The sequence below is a fragment of the Sander vitreus genome, chromosome 5, assembly GCF_031162955.1.
Source record: "Sander vitreus isolate 19-12246 chromosome 5, sanVit1, whole genome shotgun sequence".
NCBI classification, from domain to species: domain Eukaryota; kingdom Metazoa; phylum Chordata; class Actinopteri; order Perciformes; family Percidae; genus Sander; species Sander vitreus.
In genome coordinates, this window is record NC_135859.1 from 35,557,966 (window position 1) to 35,578,460 (window position 20,495).

The window sequence follows — 20,495 nt, forward strand, 5'->3', positions numbered from 1 at the left end:
AATACAAGTTCAGGTCTACTTTAATGTCCACCGTGTTAGCATGGTTAGCATCACTAAGCCTCTGTCCTGACTGACAGGTCCTAAAGCATCCCCTGCTTTATCGTCTATTTTAAAATAAATGGGAGCATCATTTACTAAATGAACATCATGCTGTGTTGAAGAAGACTTGGAACTAGCGATTGAGTCCATCAACTCATTATGAAAATCTGAGGTAATAAAAGTGAGAAGTAGACTAATTTTCTCATAGACTTCTATAGAAACAGACTTCTTCTTGGAGCCAGTGGAGTCGCCCCCTGCTGGAAGTTAGAGAGAATGCAGCTTTAAGGAGCTTCAGCGTTGGCTTCAACTTTAGAGACCTGGAAGTTCGTCCATTATTTTTACATGATAATTTGTTAATACATATATTTCTGCTGTCACAAAGGCTACATCCTCCCCCATTATATATCACCCTCTCTTTCACACACACATGCTCTCCCCCATTCATTTTCCCTCTGCACTCATTTCAGAGTGCTGCCTCCCTTTCTCTCCATTCTGGAGAATGAATGTGCTGGTAAGTGGTGCCATATTGTGCCCATCCAGGCGCAGTGGTGTGTGTGCAGCTTCCCATTGGAGTAGTAAATGAGCTGGTAATGGGGCAGGAGGGCCAGGCTGCGAGGCTGGCGGAGGCCGGCACTGGGCGGACCAGCTGGGCACTATGGATCAAACGCCAACTAGAGAAACGTCAAATGCGGTGCAGACCCACTGATGTCAATGGGTGATTTTTGCTGTCAATATATATCTCGCCACGTTCTCCGTCTCCTCCTGTAGAGTCCCTCCGGCTACATCTCTGTTCTCTGTGAGGTTTTTTACCCACCAGCCTCTGCTTCTGTGGATTTTACTGCATTGATTTTACCACTGCATCTTAACCCTCTCCCCATTCTTCCTCCTACTCTCTGGAAACCCCTCGTTCTTTCTTCCTTCACTTGTCAGGTTCGATGTTTGTTTGGTGTGTTCAATAGCCGGGCTATCCACAGAGCCATTATTCCGTCTCATTTATTCCCACTCAGGAGGAGAGAGTGAGTACTTTGGGACGGTAGTGGAGGCCTGTCATCACAGGGTGCAATGGGACTGAATAACACTCGTTTACACACAAACACACACATAAACAGAGACACACACACACACACACACACACAGAAGTGTGCATGTTAATCTTTTTTGATTGGGCTACATTTTTAATGAGATGTCATGTTGTTTGTACACTTGTTTCTGATGGCTGGTCACCAGGCGCTTTCCAAAGAGCACTTGTTAATGAAACAGTGTGATTTGTCCTGCCTTTCCTTCTGTTTTGGATCAATAAAGTTTTTTTTCTTTGTCTGCTCAGCCATAATGGCTTTCCCTGCTCAGGAAAATAACAACAAAGCACCATGGATGTGTAAAATAACCTGGATACAGCGTTCGAGGAAGAGCCCCGCGAAAGCTCTTACGACGTCCAAAAAAGTTCAACTTCCTCGTATAAAATGACCGGATGATCGGCACTGCTTCCGCACTGTGCGGCCCAAAGAGCAGGCGCAGTAGAGACCTCCGCCGGCCGAGACGGGTACTTCCTGTTAAGGGCTCCGCTAACTTGAATGAGGATTAAACGATTTAATCGTGCGGCTCTTCTAGACTTTCCAATTGTTATCAAACCGAATGGAACAAATTCTGATAGTAAAATGAGTGGGAGTGTGCCTATATTCCCACATTTCTAAGAATAGTTTTTTAACTGAAAATTAGGCCCTATGTTCCCACATTTCCTTATCCCCCTTTCACCCAATTTGGTAGCCAATTACACCCAACCTATTATCCAGTAGCAATGGACTACAGATGGAATGTAACCCTAACCCTAACATAGGGCCTAATTTGAAGAAAAATCTTAGAAATGTGGGAACATAGGGCTGTGGGACCATTGGGCTGTGGGACCATTGGGCTGTGGGAACATAGGGCTGTGGGACCATAGGGCTGTGGGACCATTGGGCTGTGGGAACATAGGGCTGTGGGACCATAGGGCTGTGGGAACATAGGGCTGTGGGACCATTGGGCTGTGGGACCATTGGGCTGTGGGACCATAGGGCTGTGGGACCATAGGGCTGTGGGACCATTGGGCTGTGGGAACATAGGGCTGTGGGACCATTGGGCTGTGGGACCATTGGGCTGACCCCAAATGGGGTCATTTCGCTGACGCTCACAAAAATGGATCCACTGCCATGTAAGTCTGAGGGCAAAAGTAATTTTGGGGCCAGAGGGCATCACGTGACGGACACGGAAGTTGCAATTCCACTGTTGGCCGCTGTGTCAAATGTGCTTCAAAGCCAGGCACCGTTCCTGGAGGCCAACAAAGAACATGTTGGGTACAGACTAAATGGCTACTGCATTATATAAACCAGTGATAGCAGCAATATGGAATTTTTAGATTTAGATTACCAGCAACCGTTTTGTGCAAGTACTCCTAAATCAGTAGTCATGATACAGATAAGGAGCTCCCAAACAGACAGTTCTTTTCAGTTCATTGTGACAGCTGTAAAGATCTCACCTGCTGTAGTAAGACTCTACTCCCAGAGCCTCGCGGGCGCTGGCGATGTGCTGCTCCAACGAGGAGCCGCTGACCACCCCGCTGCCGCCCCCCTCCTGGAAGTCTGAGCCTCCGTCTGACACGCCCTCGCCCAGGTACACCTCATGAAACTTCAGGATGCCTGCGGAGAGAGAAGGGAGGGCGAACATGACTGGGCTGCTTTCAGGTGAAGTGAAAAAGTTAAAAATGATTACTCGCTCTCACAAGGGAAAATTGATTTGATGGTTTCAACTGAGAGCTGTGAGTGAGGACACGTGCAGGAGTGCATCTGTTGAGCAAAATGAATAAAACAAATAATGTTCAATAAAAGATAAGTGTAGGCTGCCTGTGCCATCTGCTGCCCGCCATCAGAGCTCAGCTGAGTTAGCGGGGCGGGGAAGAGCACTCTGAGAGATTGAGTGCAGGCTGCGTGTGTGTGTGTGTGTGTGTGTGTGTGTGTGTGTGTGTGTGTGTGTGTGTGTGTCAGTGCTGTATAAGTGGATGTGCTTGCATGTATGTATATTTTGTATTAAATGCATTTGAATGGAGAGTACACGTGATGAGAGCTGCAAAGATTAATTGACTAGTTGTCAGTCAATTTAATCACCACCTATTTTGATAATCAATTATGTCAGCTTGTTAAATGTGAACATGTTCTAGTTTCTTCTCTCCTCTGTGACAGGAAACTGAAGATCTTTGAGTTGGGGACAAAACGAGACATTTGAGGACGTCATCTCGGGCTTTTTGGGAAACGCTGATCCACATTTTTCACCATTTTTTGACACTTTTGAGACCAAACAACGAATCCGTTCATCGAGAAAATAATCAACCGATTAATCGTCGATGACCGTAATCGTTGTTTGCAGCTCTATGTGTTATCCACATTTCTAAAATGTGACAGCATGTACACTACTGAAGTAATTAGGACCTCAGCAGCCCTTTTGTGTTGACTGCAGACTCTTCAGAGTCAGCCATGTTTGCGTGCCAGCTGGATGCCAGGGAATGCCAGGAAGCGACAGACAGGCGATTAGTGAGCAAGTGGCTCCCTCTTAGCCCTGGGTAATATTCAACACTTTGAAGATCTCCACTGGTCCCTGCAGTGTTCCTCCCCTCCGTATGACTAGTGCTGGTGGGGCAAGTTCATCTGGTTGCCTGGGAGATGGATTGGATCAAATGTTCAGGCTTGGTGCGGGACACGGGTCACAGCTCTCAGAGCAGACGAGAGCCAGAGAACAGCGTACAGTGTGGCAGCCACAGCAGTTCACCCGCAGCTCTTTGTGAAACGGGAATTTCACGAGCAGGGTTCAACCATAAGGGTCCTAACTTACACCCGGTGCAGCACAGCACAAAGCCCGAGGCGAGGTGTCTTTGCTAGTTTAAGACCGACGCAGTTGTCAATTCCCCGTCCAGCGCCCGCGTCGTTTAAATAGCAAATGCACCTGCGCCCATCTGTGCGCCCACGGCTGGTCTTACAGGGAGGTGTGTTCAGGTGCATTCTGGGAGTATTGCTATCTTGAGGCAGTGGGAAGTGATCGCACCATTGACCAACAAAAACCTGGTCTAAAGTCAATAACGCAGCATTTCATTGTTATTTTAACAGAGCATTAGTAAAATGCTCCTAGGCTCGTGCACAGCACGTGCACACTATGCTTGTTACACACACAGGGACGCTGTAGCACACACACATGCAGAAGATTACAAATACAAATATTACGGTGCAAATCCTCCATCATTATAGCAATGCTCCAAGGTCCAAAAGCGCCTGGCTTTTAAAGGGAATGGGAGATGACACTCTTTAAGACACTAAGAACAACCCTTTTGGACCATGCCCCCGGCGCACGGACCCTTTTTTCCGCCGTCAAACTAGCAAAACTGGATTTGGACACGCCCTAAACGTACCTGCACCAGGCACTTCACGCCGTGCGCTTATATTGTTAAAATAGGGACCTAAGGGTTGCCCGATGGCCCGGGGGAAAGTAAAACGCCGCGTTGGGCAAGTAAACATAACAACCCACCCATCGTATCATAAATGATGTCATCGTTCACTTCCCCCTTCAGAGAACGCTTGTTGAATGATTTGGTTTGAATGTGCCGTTGGTTAATCAAGAATTAAGTTGGTGCTAGTAGAATCTTTTTTTTTCTCCGTTTGCCTGACCAGACAAGTGAACTAAAACCTTAACGTTGAACCCTGACGAGTCATATAAACGAGCTGCATCTTACTCCCTCCGCCTGATGTTGGTGTCACTCGCTGTGTCAAAAAGACACAGAGATGGAGAAGTAATACCGCAGCAAAATCAAACGAAAAGCGATGAAAGAGAAAACAAATGAGACAGGATGAAAACAGACGGAGAAATTAGGATTAGTCTTGGTGCAAACAGCTGAGTGTTTTCCTGTTGTCGATGTCGTTTGGCTGCGTCACTTTCAATTAGCGCGGTTCGTTGGCAGATGATCTTCTGGGGCGAGAAAGCAACGCAGGGGGCAAATCCTACCAGCAGAGTGGCAGGTGGCACTGCCGCGTGGTGTGAAAGCTGGCCTTCCTACCCCTGCAGCGGAAAACAGGCTACAGCCTCTGGGCCTTTTAATCGCTTTGATTTGAACAATATGATTTGGAGTGTTAGGAACAGCAACACGTCACCGCAGCTCGGACTGACTGCTAGTTTGGGTGGTGTCATGTTCTTCAGTCTGTCCCAACAGGTACATTAGCTCTCCAAGCTAACGTTAGTCAAAGTGTTGACATATGAAAGCATCAAACATGCATTTCAGCTGCTGAACTCCAGTAGTAAATCTTAGCACAACAGAGCAAAAGTGCAATAAATACACCAGCACTTTTTGCACTTCGCACTATAATTATTACGGTTAGGCTACTACTTAATATATCGCATTGTCTGCACTGTCATATGTGTCCTTCCTTTATGTCCTAAGATGCTTCGTTGATCTTATGTTTAAGTTTTTATGTTGATTTTCAAATGTTTTTTTCTGTTACATGTTTGTGTTGTGTGAAGCAACAGATTATAGCACTATGTCCGAGACAAATCTCCCCTCGGGGACAAGAGAGTGTATTCTATTCTATGACTTGAACAATGGCTGTAACCCTATTATTTCAAACCTCTAATATTGACTGTTGATTTGTGTCTATCCTACTGTCTACTTTATTCCCTTATAATGCCCATATTTAATGCTGTCTTTCTTTATAATTTTCTTTTTTTTTTTACCTTTTTTAAACACACTCTCATAGAGCACCTTACCATGCATACTGAATCCCAGGGTCAGTCCCTGTCCTGTCACTGCAAGCCTCTCATGCTTATACATCCCTTAGTACATTCATGTGGATTTCTTATTTAGTATCTTTTCTTTTATTGTCCATATTATTCATGTGGATTTGTTATTTTATCATCCTGTTTATGATGTATGTGTATGTTGTGTGTGATGTCTTTAAGCTACTGGGTCCTTGAAATTTCCCTTGGGGATCAATAAAGTATGTATGTATGTATGTATGTATCTATCTATCTATCTACATGAGAGTCGGGGGTTACCTGCTCCTGGAGCCAGCAGCCAGCTGTACAGGTAACCAGCAGCCATGGAGAAATAAAGCACCAGGGCCCTCTGGCTGTTGACCGTGTCCAGGATGTGCTCCACCGTCACCGGGGTGTAGGGGTCCGAGTCCTGCTGGCCCGTCTGCCTCTCCACCAGGAGGTCAGCGAAGGCTCGCGTCCGTCCGCGCTCTGCCACCGCCAGAGCCTCGTCGTGGTGGCCTGTTTGTGTTCGGGAGGGCAATGCTGATTAAAGGGGAGACACTACAGGCAAACCCATCAGAATCAGAAAAAAAGATTTATTGCCGGGGAAGTACGGCAACAAATAGCACATATAGTACATCAAACGAAACATACTAAACGTAAGCAAAAAGGAGACTGTGCAGGATGTGCAAAAGTGTCGAGGAATGTGCCAAATGTCAGGATATACAGAATGTACAGCTGACAGGATTTAGGGTTAGATTCAATTATCAAATCAGTTTTCAACTTGGAGGTTTGGGTTATTTTGCTTCCAGAACATGTCTTCTTTCAGACTGGTAGAAAGAGATTGCCTCAATTGCATATTTAAACATTAGAAGGTAACATTTTACTTGAAGGTATCGACATAATCATGACATGACACTGTCATGAACGTGTCATAAACAAGTCATAAACGTTTATGACTTCTGTCATTAAGTGTCATTCGGTTTTTGTCATGACAAGTTGACATTGTTTGGGTTGTCTTGATTATGACAACTTGACGTTAATCAACGTGACATAACCAGAAGTTGTCTTGGTCATGACAAGTTGACATTGTTTGGGTTGTCTTTGTCATGACAACTTGACATTACATTTATTTGGAGTGTCCTTATTAAGACAACTTGACATTAAACAGGATGACATTATGTCAACTTGTCATGACCAAGACATCCCAAACAAATGTAATGTCAACTTCTGGTAATGTCACTTTGATTAATGTCAAGTTGTCATAATCAAGACTACCCAAACAATGTCAACTTGTCATGACAAAAACCGAATGACACTTAATGACAGAAGTCATAAACGTTCATGACTTGTTTATGACACGTTCATGACAGTGTCATGTCACGATTATGTCGATACCTTCAAGTAAAGTGTTACCCATTAGGATTTCAGAAAACTTGTAATACAAGAAATAATTGTCCTAATGTCAGTAATCAACTGGGGAAGTTTCATGCTGATATCAGTTAGTTAAAATGTTTTACTTTGTAACGGTCATGTCTTCAAAATGTCTGATTTTTCAATCCATATCTTTAAAAGGTTTTGTTCTCAGACTCTGAGCCAGAAATCTCTATTTTCAGTAGCACTTACACACTCACCCCACTTTCCACTTTCATTCCTATCTCTATTCTAAAGCTTTTAAAACAGGGCAAAATAGTTTTTTTTCAAGGCTGTTGAGAGTATTTTCTGATTTATGGAGTGATAAAAAGAGCTATCCATAATCCCCTCTGTAACAACCTTTGACTCTAATACATCAACCAAATGAAACAAACAGAAGTAGCGAGGGTGTGGGAAGTGTCTGTGGGCATACCTAGGCTGACAAGGACCCGTTGGAGTGCCTGGTAGCAGGAGGTTTGCAGGTCGAACAGGGAGAGTTTATAGTCCGTGCTGTGCTGGGCTTCGTGGCGGATGGTCTCAAACAGAGCGGAGGCCCGGTACAGCTGAGGACAAACAACAACAACAATCGGATGCTTTCAGATAGTCTCGGCTTGTTCACTTACAAAGTCAAACCATGACATCACATTTAAGTCCTGATCACTGATGTAAGCATCTTACTGGGCGTCGACGACGCCAGGGCTGCACGATATGAGGAAAATATCGAATTGCGATTATTTTTGACTGCGATTGCAATATGATTCACGATGTTGGAAGGTAATGATCATTTTTGTGTCACGATCCTCATTTTTAATCTGTTGGATAGGATTTGTAGGCCGGGACGTCTCTGCAACATCATAATACTTAACGCAGAATGGTTTGACACATATTTTGCCTTAAACAAATATTGCTGCGATTGGGAAATCGCACTACGTACACACTGCGATTTCTATGAATTTGTGATTAATTGTGCAGCCATATAGCCTGGATGCCAGCCGAACGTAGCCCCGCCCACAACATTTGAGGTCGGGAAGTTCGGTCTGGACTTGATCCGTTGTGGAGCAACTATGCTCCAACCAGAGCTGTTTGGACCAATCAAATTGTCAGGGCGGGCTTTTTACGATGATGGACAGATGATCAACAGTAACGTAATCAACCACGTCACCAAAGAGCGCTTGGGCGTCTGTTATAGAAGATATCGACAGCGCATTCATTTTAAAAGAGGAACAGAGAACCGCGATCAAGGCATTTGTCGATCGGAAAGATGTTTTTGCCGTCCTTCCAACGTCACATACTCCTTTGCTCCGATTGGTTGTAGGTCTATCTGTTGCTCTGATTGGTTGTAGGTCTATCCAATTGAGTGCAGAGGCATTTTCTTTCCTGGTTCGGTTGAAACAAACCCCATAATCACAGCCCAATGGAGCAGCATCAGACTCCTATTCTGACTAGAATCTGAGTATGACCACGTCAGGCTAGCAGCAAGAGTTTGTGTAAATTGCAGCAGATTTATTGTATTCTTATAGGTAGACAGCATTCTTAGGACACTATGGATAACAATGTCAAACAAATGGTGTACCACTATGCATGTGTGATTATACTTTTGAAGAAAGAGAATGATTGTGATTGTGGCCACTAGATGGCACCATCCCTCCTCCCTGGTCATCACTGAGAAGACCTGCAGTTTTCCAATTCTGCTTCTCTCTCAACTGAGGAAAGTACTGTAAGGTAGCTTGATGAATCACCCTCCTACACTAGTACACCTCTCTCTGGCTCTCTGGCTCTCTCTTATTTGCCTGGACACAGGAAAGGGCACTGAGAAGCTAAACCATTACCATTACCATTTTGGATAGACAGCGTCCAAGGAAACAAACGCTCTGTGTTATTAGACTTTTTCTATTCAGTGGCAGACATTGGATTGAGAGACAGAGAGAGAGAGACAATGGAGAGGTGGGGCGGCAGGCAGTGTTGCACATTGGCTAAGCGGAGCCAGCCAGGAGTGCTGATTCATGGGAGCCTTTATTGATTTCCTATTTCTGTGCCTATGGCAGCCCTGCAGGGCGACTGGAACTGCTATAGAGCCACTCTCCAGGAGTCCGGGGCCAGCAGAGAGGGAAAAGCACTCAGCTCAAACTGTTTGGACCACAGTTCAGACAAGACAAAGAGCTGCAGTGGAGAAAGGGTTGTTGGTGTGAATCAACACTTTCTCATGAATGGATTCATGTGATATCATACCAAAACGTATCCACAACAATTCGTATGATATCCTACGAAATGACGGCGACCGGTGGCATGACAGTTGACAGTTCAATTTAACTGTCAAAAAAAGGGGACCGTGAGCCGGGTAGAGAGCAACGCGTTTAAGCAGCCGTTGCATTTGAGTTTAGCCGACAAAAGGTGACTGTCCTGCGGTGCCGACAGTTAAGTTTAGACACCAAAACGGCTAGTCGAAATTAGAAAAAACGATTGTGGTTTGGGTTAAAACACCGATCCCCTTAAGAAGTACTCCCGGGACACAAACTCTTTCCTGGGTGAAAGTCTTGTGTTTTCTCCTTAACTTCTTCCGGGACACGAATGCCGCTCCCCGGCTGTAAAGCCCTGTGTGTGCTTGACCACCCCCCATCCACACCGACATCCTTCCTACGCAGACCAGAGCGCTCTTACATAGCGGCAGTCAATGTGATGCATACAGCAAAAAATACTTGGAATATATATGAATTACAGCACTGTGGGAAAGAAAGAGCGTGTGTTTTTTTTGCACACACACACACACACACACACACACACACACACACATTGTAGCTCGTCTGGAATATCCCAAGGTCATGCAGGAAAAGTGTGTCAGAGGGAGTGAAGGGGGAGAGTCGAGATCAGCGTTGAATCTGTGAGCTCTGCTGCATTAGTGCTAGTAGACGGAGCTGCTGGTCTCAGGCTGATTTTGCTGATAGGACTGTGGGCGGATTGCTGCAGTGCTAGTTTAATCGGTTAGGCTCGCCGACATCCCTAATTTCTCACTGCGCCCTTCTTCGGGCCTGACCCTCTCCTGATGAAAGGGAAACAATCCCAAATGTGCTGCTTCCGCAGTGACTTGCCTTGGCTGGGGTTCAGGTAAAAATCTGCTACATTCTTCAGCTGCTGCGCATTCAGTCAGTCACTAGTCTCGCATTGCCAGACCTTCCTCCACAGCGCTGCAGAGGAGGGTCTGGCTAGTCCAAGCAGCATTCTGGGATGGGAGAAAAACGTGCTCTGGTTTATTAGCATTTCTTTAAATCAATCACAATCGTTTTGGGCGGCGCTAAGCGCCACACGGAGCAACGGTGCCGCTGGAAAATAGTCTCGGGAAGGAACTTGTTTTGGTGGAACGTGTATGTTCAAAAGTTGTTTTAGTCGTGCAACAGGAAACTCAGATTGGACAGAAAGCGGGAGATAACGGACATCCGGCAGAAATGAAAGACATCCGGCGGAATTTGGGAGCAATCCTGGAAGTGGAACGTCGTGGATATAAAATAGACACTAACATGGCTATGGAAGCAAATAAGGGACGTACGTATATGAATTTTAACAGCCACTGAATACTTTATATTGAAATATTTTACTTTGAAAAGCATGTATTGTATCTTAATATATTTGTATCTCTATATATGTATATCTATTTTCGAGCGCCCTTTCTTGGATCACATGAATGAAAAACCGCACGCTCCGATATTCAGAATCTTGCATATTTGGATCTGAACTTGTGACCATTGAACAAAAAAAAAATAATAATTCAAATTCAGCGTTTGAAATTGCAAAAATCAAGACATTTTATTATTTTATTTTTTTTCAAAGAATTCAAAAGAAATAAATTCAGATACATAGTTTTCAAAGTAACGTACTCCAACGTTAAGTATTCAGAGGCTGTTAAAAATTAAAATACTTATGTCTCTTATTTGCTTCCATACTTTTTGAATGTCAATGTCACACTGAATCTGTAACGCGTACAGAGAGCTTGATACCAACGTACCTCTAATGATTTCTTTTAAAATACCCTCTCATTCTGTGTGACAGATGATATCAGAGGTTAAAACAAGATCTACAGTAGACCACTGTTACTTAGGTAAACATGAATCAATAGATTCATGTTTACCTAATCGTAGATATGAATGTGAGTGCTTCTCAGAGAGAGAATCAGCTGTTGAAACAGCTGATTAGAATCAGGACACGTCACTCTGCGTGTCACGGTGAACGCCAGGATCACAGCAACGGTGTCCAACTACAACTGGGTTTAAATACACGGAGAATGAGGAACATGAGGTCAAGTACTCTCGCATAGGGATGTTTTATGAATTTCAATTCGAGCCCACACAAATGAGGTTTATAGTGGGTCGGGGGTATTTACCAATGTCATCTGTAGCAGCTCATGAATAACCATTTGATGTTTTACAACAGCAACCTTTCCCACCACCAATTCACCCTGAGGGCTACAAGCTGACATAGGGGGATACAAATATCTTAAAGGGTAACCTTAACCTAAACCTGGACCCTATTTTCCCATGTTTTTGTGTCTAAGTGACTGATGGGAACAACAATCCACTAAGTCCACTAAAAGTTCTGTTTTTGCCGCTGACCAAAAACTGATCTGATCTGAGGACATTATGGAAAGGATCCCTACAGAGATAGACCTTTTTGTTAAAGAGTAAGATCCTTTTTGTTTTCCCAGCCCCGAAATCGCTATCGCCAAACTCACCAGACTCCATGTAAATAAACAGTGATTTTATCATCGTAAAAACATGTATTTAAAGTCTTGGTTCATCTTTCCACTGGCCCAACAATCACCACTCTGGTTTGGTTGAAATAAACCCTTAATTCACCCATTTACATGTGGAAATATGCTGGCTCTATACACGCTAAAAGTCCTGATTATTTACATGGAGTCTGGTGGAGATATGCTGGCTCTATACACGCTAAAAGTCCTGATTATTTACATGGAGTCTGGTGTAGTTTGGTGATGGTGATTTCGGGGCTGTTTCATGTTAAACTAAAAGGATCTTCCTCTTTAACTAAAAGGTCTATCTCTGTAGGGATCCTTTCATAATGTTGTCAGACACTTAGAATAATAATCTGAGTCTGTCAGCGGCAACAACAGAACGTTCAGTGGACGGAAACTGACGCTGAACATTTGTCCTGTAGGGTTACAGCTCGGTACATGGCTGCCGGTTATAGCGCTCTCGCTCAATATTGGACCAATTTCAAAGTTCTTTTTTTCTTTTCACATTAGTCACTTAGACGTCAATGCATGGGCAAACAGGGTTCAGATTGAAAAACAACTTTAAGCATTGCTGTGGTATATGTGGGCAAAGCACTGGATCTCTGTATGATGCACATATAAACACAAAGTTAATATGCTCTACTGAGGCCTTAAGGTCAAGCGTTAAACCGCAAAATTAAAGATACAGTGGAAAATATGTTGCATCGGCTATTTTGCTTTAATTGAACACAAATTCCTCAATATGACTCATGAGCCTGGTCCACACTTTCTTTTCCAACTCTCTTTTTTTTTTTACTGATAATTCCAAACAGACAAAGTAACTTTTTGACAGAAAAAGGAAAAGCTATCTGGGTCACATAGATGTACGTAGTGTGCTTGTATCATAACAGCAGTGTTTTGGACTAGATTCTGAAAATGAAAGCAGCTGAACAACATCCCTGCAGTCACACGTGACAGCCCCTGCTGTCGGCTGTCTGTTCACAGCCTCATACGTGGATACACAAGCTCAGAAAATACAAAAGAAATACAATCTTGAGCTGCGGTGTGTGGACAGACCGTAAAGAGAGATGTTAAGGGGATATTCCATGCTTGCCAGGTGGGCAGTGGGCTGAAGAGGAGCGTGTGTGCGTGTGATGCCGAGGCTCGGGACTCCTGAGACCTCGCACACAGATACAGAAAAATCTTCAGTCATCTGTCTGCTGAGATGACAGCGTTTACCAGCTCGACAGACTCCGCAGCATACTTCCGGCAGCCCAGTTCAAGCTCTATAGCCACCTTTTTTCTTTATTTCTCTCCTGTTGTTCTCTCTCTCTGCTCTAGCCATGAGGGCTACACTGAAAACTATTTCCAATTCCCGGTCTCTGGACTTCTACTTCTTCGTTCTCTCATTTGCAGTCTTTGCCGACCAACAGATGTGTGCTTATTAGAGGTCAGTTTTAAATACAAGAGGTGGATTCATGCTGGAAAGGAGTCCAGATGGAGGAGAGGGGGAGGAAACGAGGAGGGGAGAGGAGAGGAAGTAGAGGAGATGAGAGAGGAAAGGAGAAGAAACCAAGAGGAGATGAGAGGAGAGAGGAAGGGAGGGGAGGAGATGAGAGGAGGGGAGGTTATGGTTTTCAAAGTCCCTTTATTGGAATAAAGGGACTGATTGAAGAATCCCAATCGCAAAAATCTAAAACAAGTCAAGAAAAAGAAAACCTAGATATAATAAAATAAACACACAACTAAACCTGTCAAACTAATTAAAATGTACTTTAGTAATCAATAATGAACCACCAGCGTGTAGCCAGATGGCCAACTTTGCAGACGCGGACAAAAAGTTCAACAAAATGTGAACAGTCTCTCTCTCTCTTTATGTTTTACTGTATGTTGGACCAAAAATAAATAAATCCAAAGATAAAACCTCTCAGAGACCTTGAACCCACCGCGAGAGGAGACGAGAGGAGGTGAAGGAGACGAGAGGAGGCGAGAGGAGGTGAGAGGAGACAAGGAGACGAGAGAAGGTGAGGGGAGACGAGAGAAGGTGAGAGGAGACGAGAGGAGGTGAGAGGAGACGAGAGGAGGCGAGAGGAGATGAGAAGAGGTGAGAGGAGGTGAGAGGAGACGAGAGGAGGTGAGAGGAGACGAGAGGAGGTGAGAGGAGACGAGAGGAGGTGAGAGGAGACGAGAGGAGTTGAGAGGAGACGAGAGGAGACAAGAGGAGACAAGAGGAGACGGGAGAAGGTGAGAGGAGGTGAGAGGAGACGAGAGGTGAGAGGAGACGAGAGGAGGTGAGAGGAGACGAGAGGAGTTGAGAGGAGACGAGAGGAGGTGAGAGGAGACGAGAGGAGGTGAGAGGAGACGAGAGGAGTTGAGAGGAGACGAGAGAAGGTGAGAGGAGACGAGAGGAGACGAGAGGAGACGAGAGGAGACAAGAGGAGACGGGAGAAGGTGAGAGGAGGTGAGAGGAGAAGAGAGGTGAGAGGAGACAAGAGGAGGTGAGAGGAGACGAGAGGAGGTGAGAGGAGACGAGAGGAGGCGAGAGGAGACGAGAGGATACGAGAGGAAAACAAGAGGGGAGAGGAGAGGCGACAAGGAGAAGAGAGTCAAGGTGAGTCGAGGTTACCTGATGTTGGGCCTCCTCCAGGTTCCCACTGGCCCACAGAGAGAGCCCGAGACGATGGCGGATCTTCGCCTCGTCCTCCCGCCGAACCAGCTGCTCGGCGAGCCGCAGGCCTGTCGGGGGGAAGAGGAGCAGATGAGAGAGAGAGAGAGAGAAGAGAGTCAAAATGATTCGGAGCAGGCAGACTCTTAGGTATCTTCCAGAATAACAGATGTAAGCATAGCGTGGTGCTGATGTTCTCACGGCGAAACAGGTTTGGATATTTGGCCTCAGCTGTAAGATACTGCTCACACCGGGACTAAAACACACACACACACACACACACACACACACACACACACACACACACAGACTCGTGTTAGAGCACTAATCGGACTGCAATCAATGCTAAGCATCGACCGGCTGAGCAAACACATACACACGCTTAATGCTTGCATAAAAGAAGCCACCCAATATCATGAAGACGGCTACAAATATTTGCAAAACACGTTGATGAGCTAATAATAGACTGTGTGCAAACTCACAGTGCCTAAAGTCTGCTCTGGGATGTTTGGTTTGAGAGACTCAGAGTTCCTGGGAAGCCAGGGGAGGTTTTGAATGTGTTTGTGTGTTCAGTTCAGTTCAGTTTCATAACCAACCGTAGAAAAAGGTCAAGGTGTCTAAGCTCAACTTGAACTGAAAGCCGACGAATATTAGTGGGTCTTAAAGGTCCAGTGTGCGGGAATTTCTCCCGTCTAGCGTTGAGATCATATGTCGCAATCAACTCTCTCGCGCCACGCAGTTCAAAGTACGTATTACAGCTACGGTAGCCTTCACGCTTCAAAAAGCCAAGACGTCCTCCACGTCTTCACCCAGCTTTCCCTCCGGCGATCAGGTCCGTTCGTTCAGTTTTTTTTTCTGATGACGGCGGTCTCTTGCTCTTTTCAATATCCTTTGTCTACCCCAGTTCATGTGAACGCAAATGTCAAATTTCAAGCTAATAGGAATACTTGGAATTGATGGTGGTGGTAAACGGCAACACAGATTTTGATAATGAACAACTAAAAATGTTACAAACTGGACCTTAAAGCAAGGGCTTGAATGTTTCAGCGGTCCGAGCTGTTCTTATGTGAATAGGTAAACTATTCCAGAGGTTTGGAGCTGCCACTGAAAACCTGGATCTGGGAACATCGAGGAGCATCTGACTGGAAGACCTCAGTGCTTTGACAGGTGTGTGGATATGTAAAAGTTCCGATAAATAAGAAGGCGACAACCGATTTAAAATCTTAAAAACAAGCAGTGGAGCGGCGCTTTTCTGCGTTCTGGACTAACTGTAACCGACGAATCCAATTCCAATCCCTCAAGCAGTGAGGGTGTGTCACATCTTTGCATGTGTCCTCAGCCACCCTTGGTTCTGCCCAATTACTGAGATGAAAATGCCACTCCACAGAGAACAATGATAAAGGGACGGAAAAAAGACGACAGCTGATGGGCCAAATATCACCCACAAGGTGCTAAACGCACAGCAAGCAGTCTGCGGTTTGCAATACAGCTCAACAGTGTGGTTCCAGAGGTGAAAATCCCATTCATTTTCTCCGTAAGGATTTGGATTAGGAAGGGAGCGACTGTCGCGCCTCGTAATTCATTTTCAATGAGAGGCGAGCAGGCAGGTAGGGAGGCCGAATGTAAACAACCCAGAGAGTCTTTTTTTCCTCCTATCCTACAATGTATCTGTGGTGTAGCCAGAACTTACTCCACAACGCAGTGGAGATAGAGCTGGCAATGTGAGACTACTCATGCACAGTCTCACTTAACATGGGCTCTGTATTTGCAAGTCTATTCTCTCCACTCGCTTGTGCGATGGAAGGTGTCTAAACACGCTTTCGGTCAAAGAGAGGAGAAAATGGGCCAAGCCACCCTCATCCAAAGTCTGCATTACTCGGCATTCCCGGAAAACAGTCTGTGGCTGGACCAGATAAGCCAAGAACAGAGAGCGTGACCCGAAACAGCCAGCCTATTCCGCAAGACCCAGTAGCACTACACAACCGGAGACTTCATGACTCCTCCGTGGCCACGCTAGCCGGCAGCCTTTGAAGCCTGCAACAGTCTCCCCTCTCGCCTTATCTTTCCACACACCCTCCCGCTGTCTGCCTGCCTGCCTGCCCTCTTTCCCCTATGCATCTACTGTGCTCCTCTCTCCCTCTGCTTCCCGTATTCATTTTCTCATCTCTGTGCCTCTTGCCCCCCCCGGTCTCTCTCCTTTCTCTCTACCTGTTTCATCTCCACTGTGGTGGTAGTGTTTGCGAGGACTCAGCACTGCCTTAGGGCTCATTAGGCGCCGGAGCAAGAGAGAGGAAACAGATCTAAATTATCCTTTTTCATTCTCTGACAGCCTCACGCCTCACTCATCTCAACTGCAGCTCTGAGCCTTTCATCTGCGCACACACACACACACGCACGCACGCACGCACACACACACACACACACACACTTTCCATCTCTGAGCTGCTCAGTGATAGTTCTTTATGATCAAGCCCGAGTGTCAACCAACTCCATGTTTTCTTTATTCTCCAGTTGACAGTGAAATAATACATGTGAATTATGACTCACGCCGGTCTCTGTCTTCCTCCTCCGCCTGCCTGCCATTCTCTTTCTTTCCTTCCATCCCTCCTTTCCCCCCCCGACTCTCTCATTCCCTCTGTTCTCCCGCGCTGTATCACTCAGTGTCTGTCACTGTCAGTGTGCGGGCCTTTGCCGCGCCCCGTAGGCACAGTCACGTAGCAGCGGCTGACACGAGGATGTTGGCCGTGGTTGGCTGCACCCTGAAGAGCAACTGGAGAACACTTTAAAGGCTGCTTGACAGCTGGGGGAGAGATTCTCTGCAGCCCCCGAGGCCCGCGTACCTCGAGGCTTCAGACACAAGCTTTACGTTGCAGACAAGCACACAAAGGGAATGAGAGAGTCTACAGTGCATGAGATTTCAAGTGGGTTTTGCCAGAAACAAAATACCCAGGAACATGCACACTCGTGACACATGACAACACAGTACACCCTTTGAACATGACCACAGGCTGAAAAGAACAAAGGGCATATACAGTGTACCAAAATAAAGGAAAAAACTAAAACAAGGTCACAGTTACTACGTTTACATGCACCAGAGATGGGGACTCGAGACTCGGACTCGAGTCGCACTTTAAGTCGCGCAAACAGTGACTTCAAACTTGACTTGCGACTCGACCCAAAAGACTTCAGACTTGACTCGGACTCGAGCTCCGAGACTCGTCAACAACCTGTTTTCAAGCAATTATTGCTTTTCAAATCTAAATTCATTCACGTATTTCTATTTTCTTCTATTGGTGCGTATACGTTGGGGAAACGTATGACGAGCTGCATGTCCCCTGTCCTTTGCCATAATGTGCAACGTAACACATGCGCTATGCCTTATGTGCACGCACTCACATATAAAAAAATGCATTGAGGATGGCGACACCAAGTCCTCCCGGAGTTGTGCTTTTTGTCATTAGTTTTGCTTTCAATAACTTGGTAAACAGTGGCAGTAAGCTAACAGCTACATGCTAGGTGTGTGGCACCAAGATAAATGATGATCATATTTGGAATAATAGTGGAATATTAGTGTCCATGTAAACATACTCACTGATGTGTCTCCCTCTTCTCTAACTCGCTTTAAAGGAGAAATCCGGCGCTAAATGAACCTAGGGGTTAATAACACGTGTACCGAGTCGACTGTTCTCTGGGATATGTTTTCATGCTAATCGAATGTGACCAGTTTTAGCGGGTAAAGTAAAAAAAAATTGCTATCTTGGGAAAACAGTCGCGACCAGTCGAACAACGAACGCCGTGCAACGTGAGCTGAACTGAATGCACGTTGCACGGCGTTCGACTGGTCGTGACTGTTTTCGCAAGATGGCGCCTGCCTGTAACGTGAACGGTACTGTCTTCATAAGCTATGTTTTTAATAAACTGTCTGTTCTCAATGCTTCTGTTTACATGTAGGGACCATCATTATGCTACCGTGGAAGTGTGGTGCTATTTTGAGCCTTGTTAGTGGTGTAGAAATAGCGATTTGTTTTTACTTTACACGTGCCCCGACGACTAGCGCTCTAAGCTAATTAGCGGTTCGCGCTAAAACTGGTCACATTCGATTAGCATGACAACATATCCCAGAGAACGGTCGACTCGGTACACGTGTTATTAACCCCTAGGTTCATTTTGTGCCAGATTTGTCCTTTGCTCTCCTCTCTTGACTTATATTTAATTCCCTACACTGCTTTTTAATCTATTGTTGATTGTATTCCTTCTCTCCTAACTTCCTTTTTCTCTACTTCCTTTGGTTTATCATATCAGTTGCTACATTTCCTGTTGTTGCTTGTTATGTACATTTTATCTCTGTAATGTTGTGTATCTGTCTCGAGGCAGATCTTAAACCATCTGCCTCGACCGGAAAGCACTTTGGGTCAACTCGTATCATTTTAAATGTGCTATATGAATAAAGATGACTCGTGTTGACTTGACGTGTGTTATCTCCCACAAACCTCTCACGTGTTATACATGATGCTGAGCATGACGGAGACTGTGACACCAAATCCATCCTGCATACACAAACTTCACACAGGTAGTAAGACAGTATTGACATTTGCGTTAAGTTGAGAAGTAAATACTGGTATTTGCGAAAGCTTGCTCAATAATTCATGAGATAATAATTTCAGAACTAAAATGAGAGAAATAAGATAGCCACAAGGATCTACTAAAGATCTCTCGGCAGCTCAGTACGCCACCTGTCAAAGCCTGACTGCCACTTTAACAGCCACCAACATTCAGCATAATAATAGAGCCACTGAACCCTGTGAGGGGTCGGCGTGATGATGAAAGGTCCAGACATCTCACACTGTGATACTCATCATCCAACTGCATTTACTTTTATACCCTTCCTGACAAGCTGTTCAAAGGCCGACCTACACCAAAGTGTTTCATGACAAATCCTGAGTCACGTCTGTTATAACACACTGTGGGAAATCACGTTTTAGAACATTTATACACTCTGAATGGGAACCTACAGTTTTGTCTGGCACACGTTAAGGCCCCTTTCTTACAGATCATGCAGATTTCATACTAACTGTATAATTAACGCTTATACAGTTAGTAACGCTTGTATAATGATAAAGGCACAAATGTAAACCATACCTTGGTGTTCTTAAGAATTTATCAAACCTATTTTTTTCATTTTTACAAAATAAACCAAAACACAAGCAACGAGGAAGATATTGGGCAGATGAGAATAAATATGAAACAACCTTTTAAATCATACCCTCTAAAGCAGTGTTTCTCAAATGGGGGTCCGTGCCCCCCTAGGGGTACATTGGAGGACTGCAGGGGGTACGGGACATTTCTTGCTAAATGTTTTTCAGTTACAAGACTGTTGGACCAGACCATTGTTCCTCTTTACAGTATATACTTCTTTTTTTTCTACCAAAAATGTGACATGTTTGTCGACTTCTTTAGACCTATTCTCGCCTTCCTTCCTTCCTACACGACGATGGTTATCAACTTGTTCAATCAACCCAGGGTTTCCCAATCCAGCGACGAGCGTGTTCACATAAAAAGGGGTGGTGTTTGCTCCATATGACCTAATCGCAAACATGGACAAGTCTATCAGAGCCGCATATTTTACACAAGAAGAGCAAACGATAATCCTAAAGAAATATGAAGAACTGGGGCTGGACGATTAATCGAACATTTATCGACATCGAAATTCTGAAGTTGTTATCAATGTATTTTTCCCAGAATGATAATTTCCTTAATTTATTCCTGTTGATAGGCCTACTTTCTCCTTAAAAACATTCTACCGCGTGTGTGGTCACGTGACTTCGCCCGGACCAGTCAGCCGCATGGAAAGACTCGGAAAAAAAAACAGTGTCCGTCGTCTGGAAACATTTTGAC

The 20,495-nt window shown here is 45.0% G+C and overlaps 1 protein-coding gene across 3 annotated transcripts in view; it reads right to left on the reverse strand.

Annotated features, from left to right (window-relative positions):
- Positions 1 to 20,495, reverse strand: part of LOC144518755 (tetratricopeptide repeat protein 28-like) — a 323,665-nt gene that overhangs the window by 20,698 nt on the left and 282,472 nt on the right. For all 3 annotated transcript variants that reach the window (XM_078251654.1, XM_078251655.1, XM_078251656.1), the window contains 4 exons: positions 14,562 to 14,671; positions 7,649 to 7,778; positions 6,103 to 6,321; positions 2,552 to 2,711 (listed from right to left, as the gene is read on the reverse strand). In XM_078251654.1, coding sequence (XP_078107780.1) covers positions 2,552 to 2,711; positions 6,103 to 6,321; positions 7,649 to 7,778; positions 14,562 to 14,671 — 619 coding nt within the window. The remainder of the gene's footprint in view (positions 1 to 2,551; positions 2,712 to 6,102; positions 6,322 to 7,648; positions 7,779 to 14,561; positions 14,672 to 20,495) is intronic.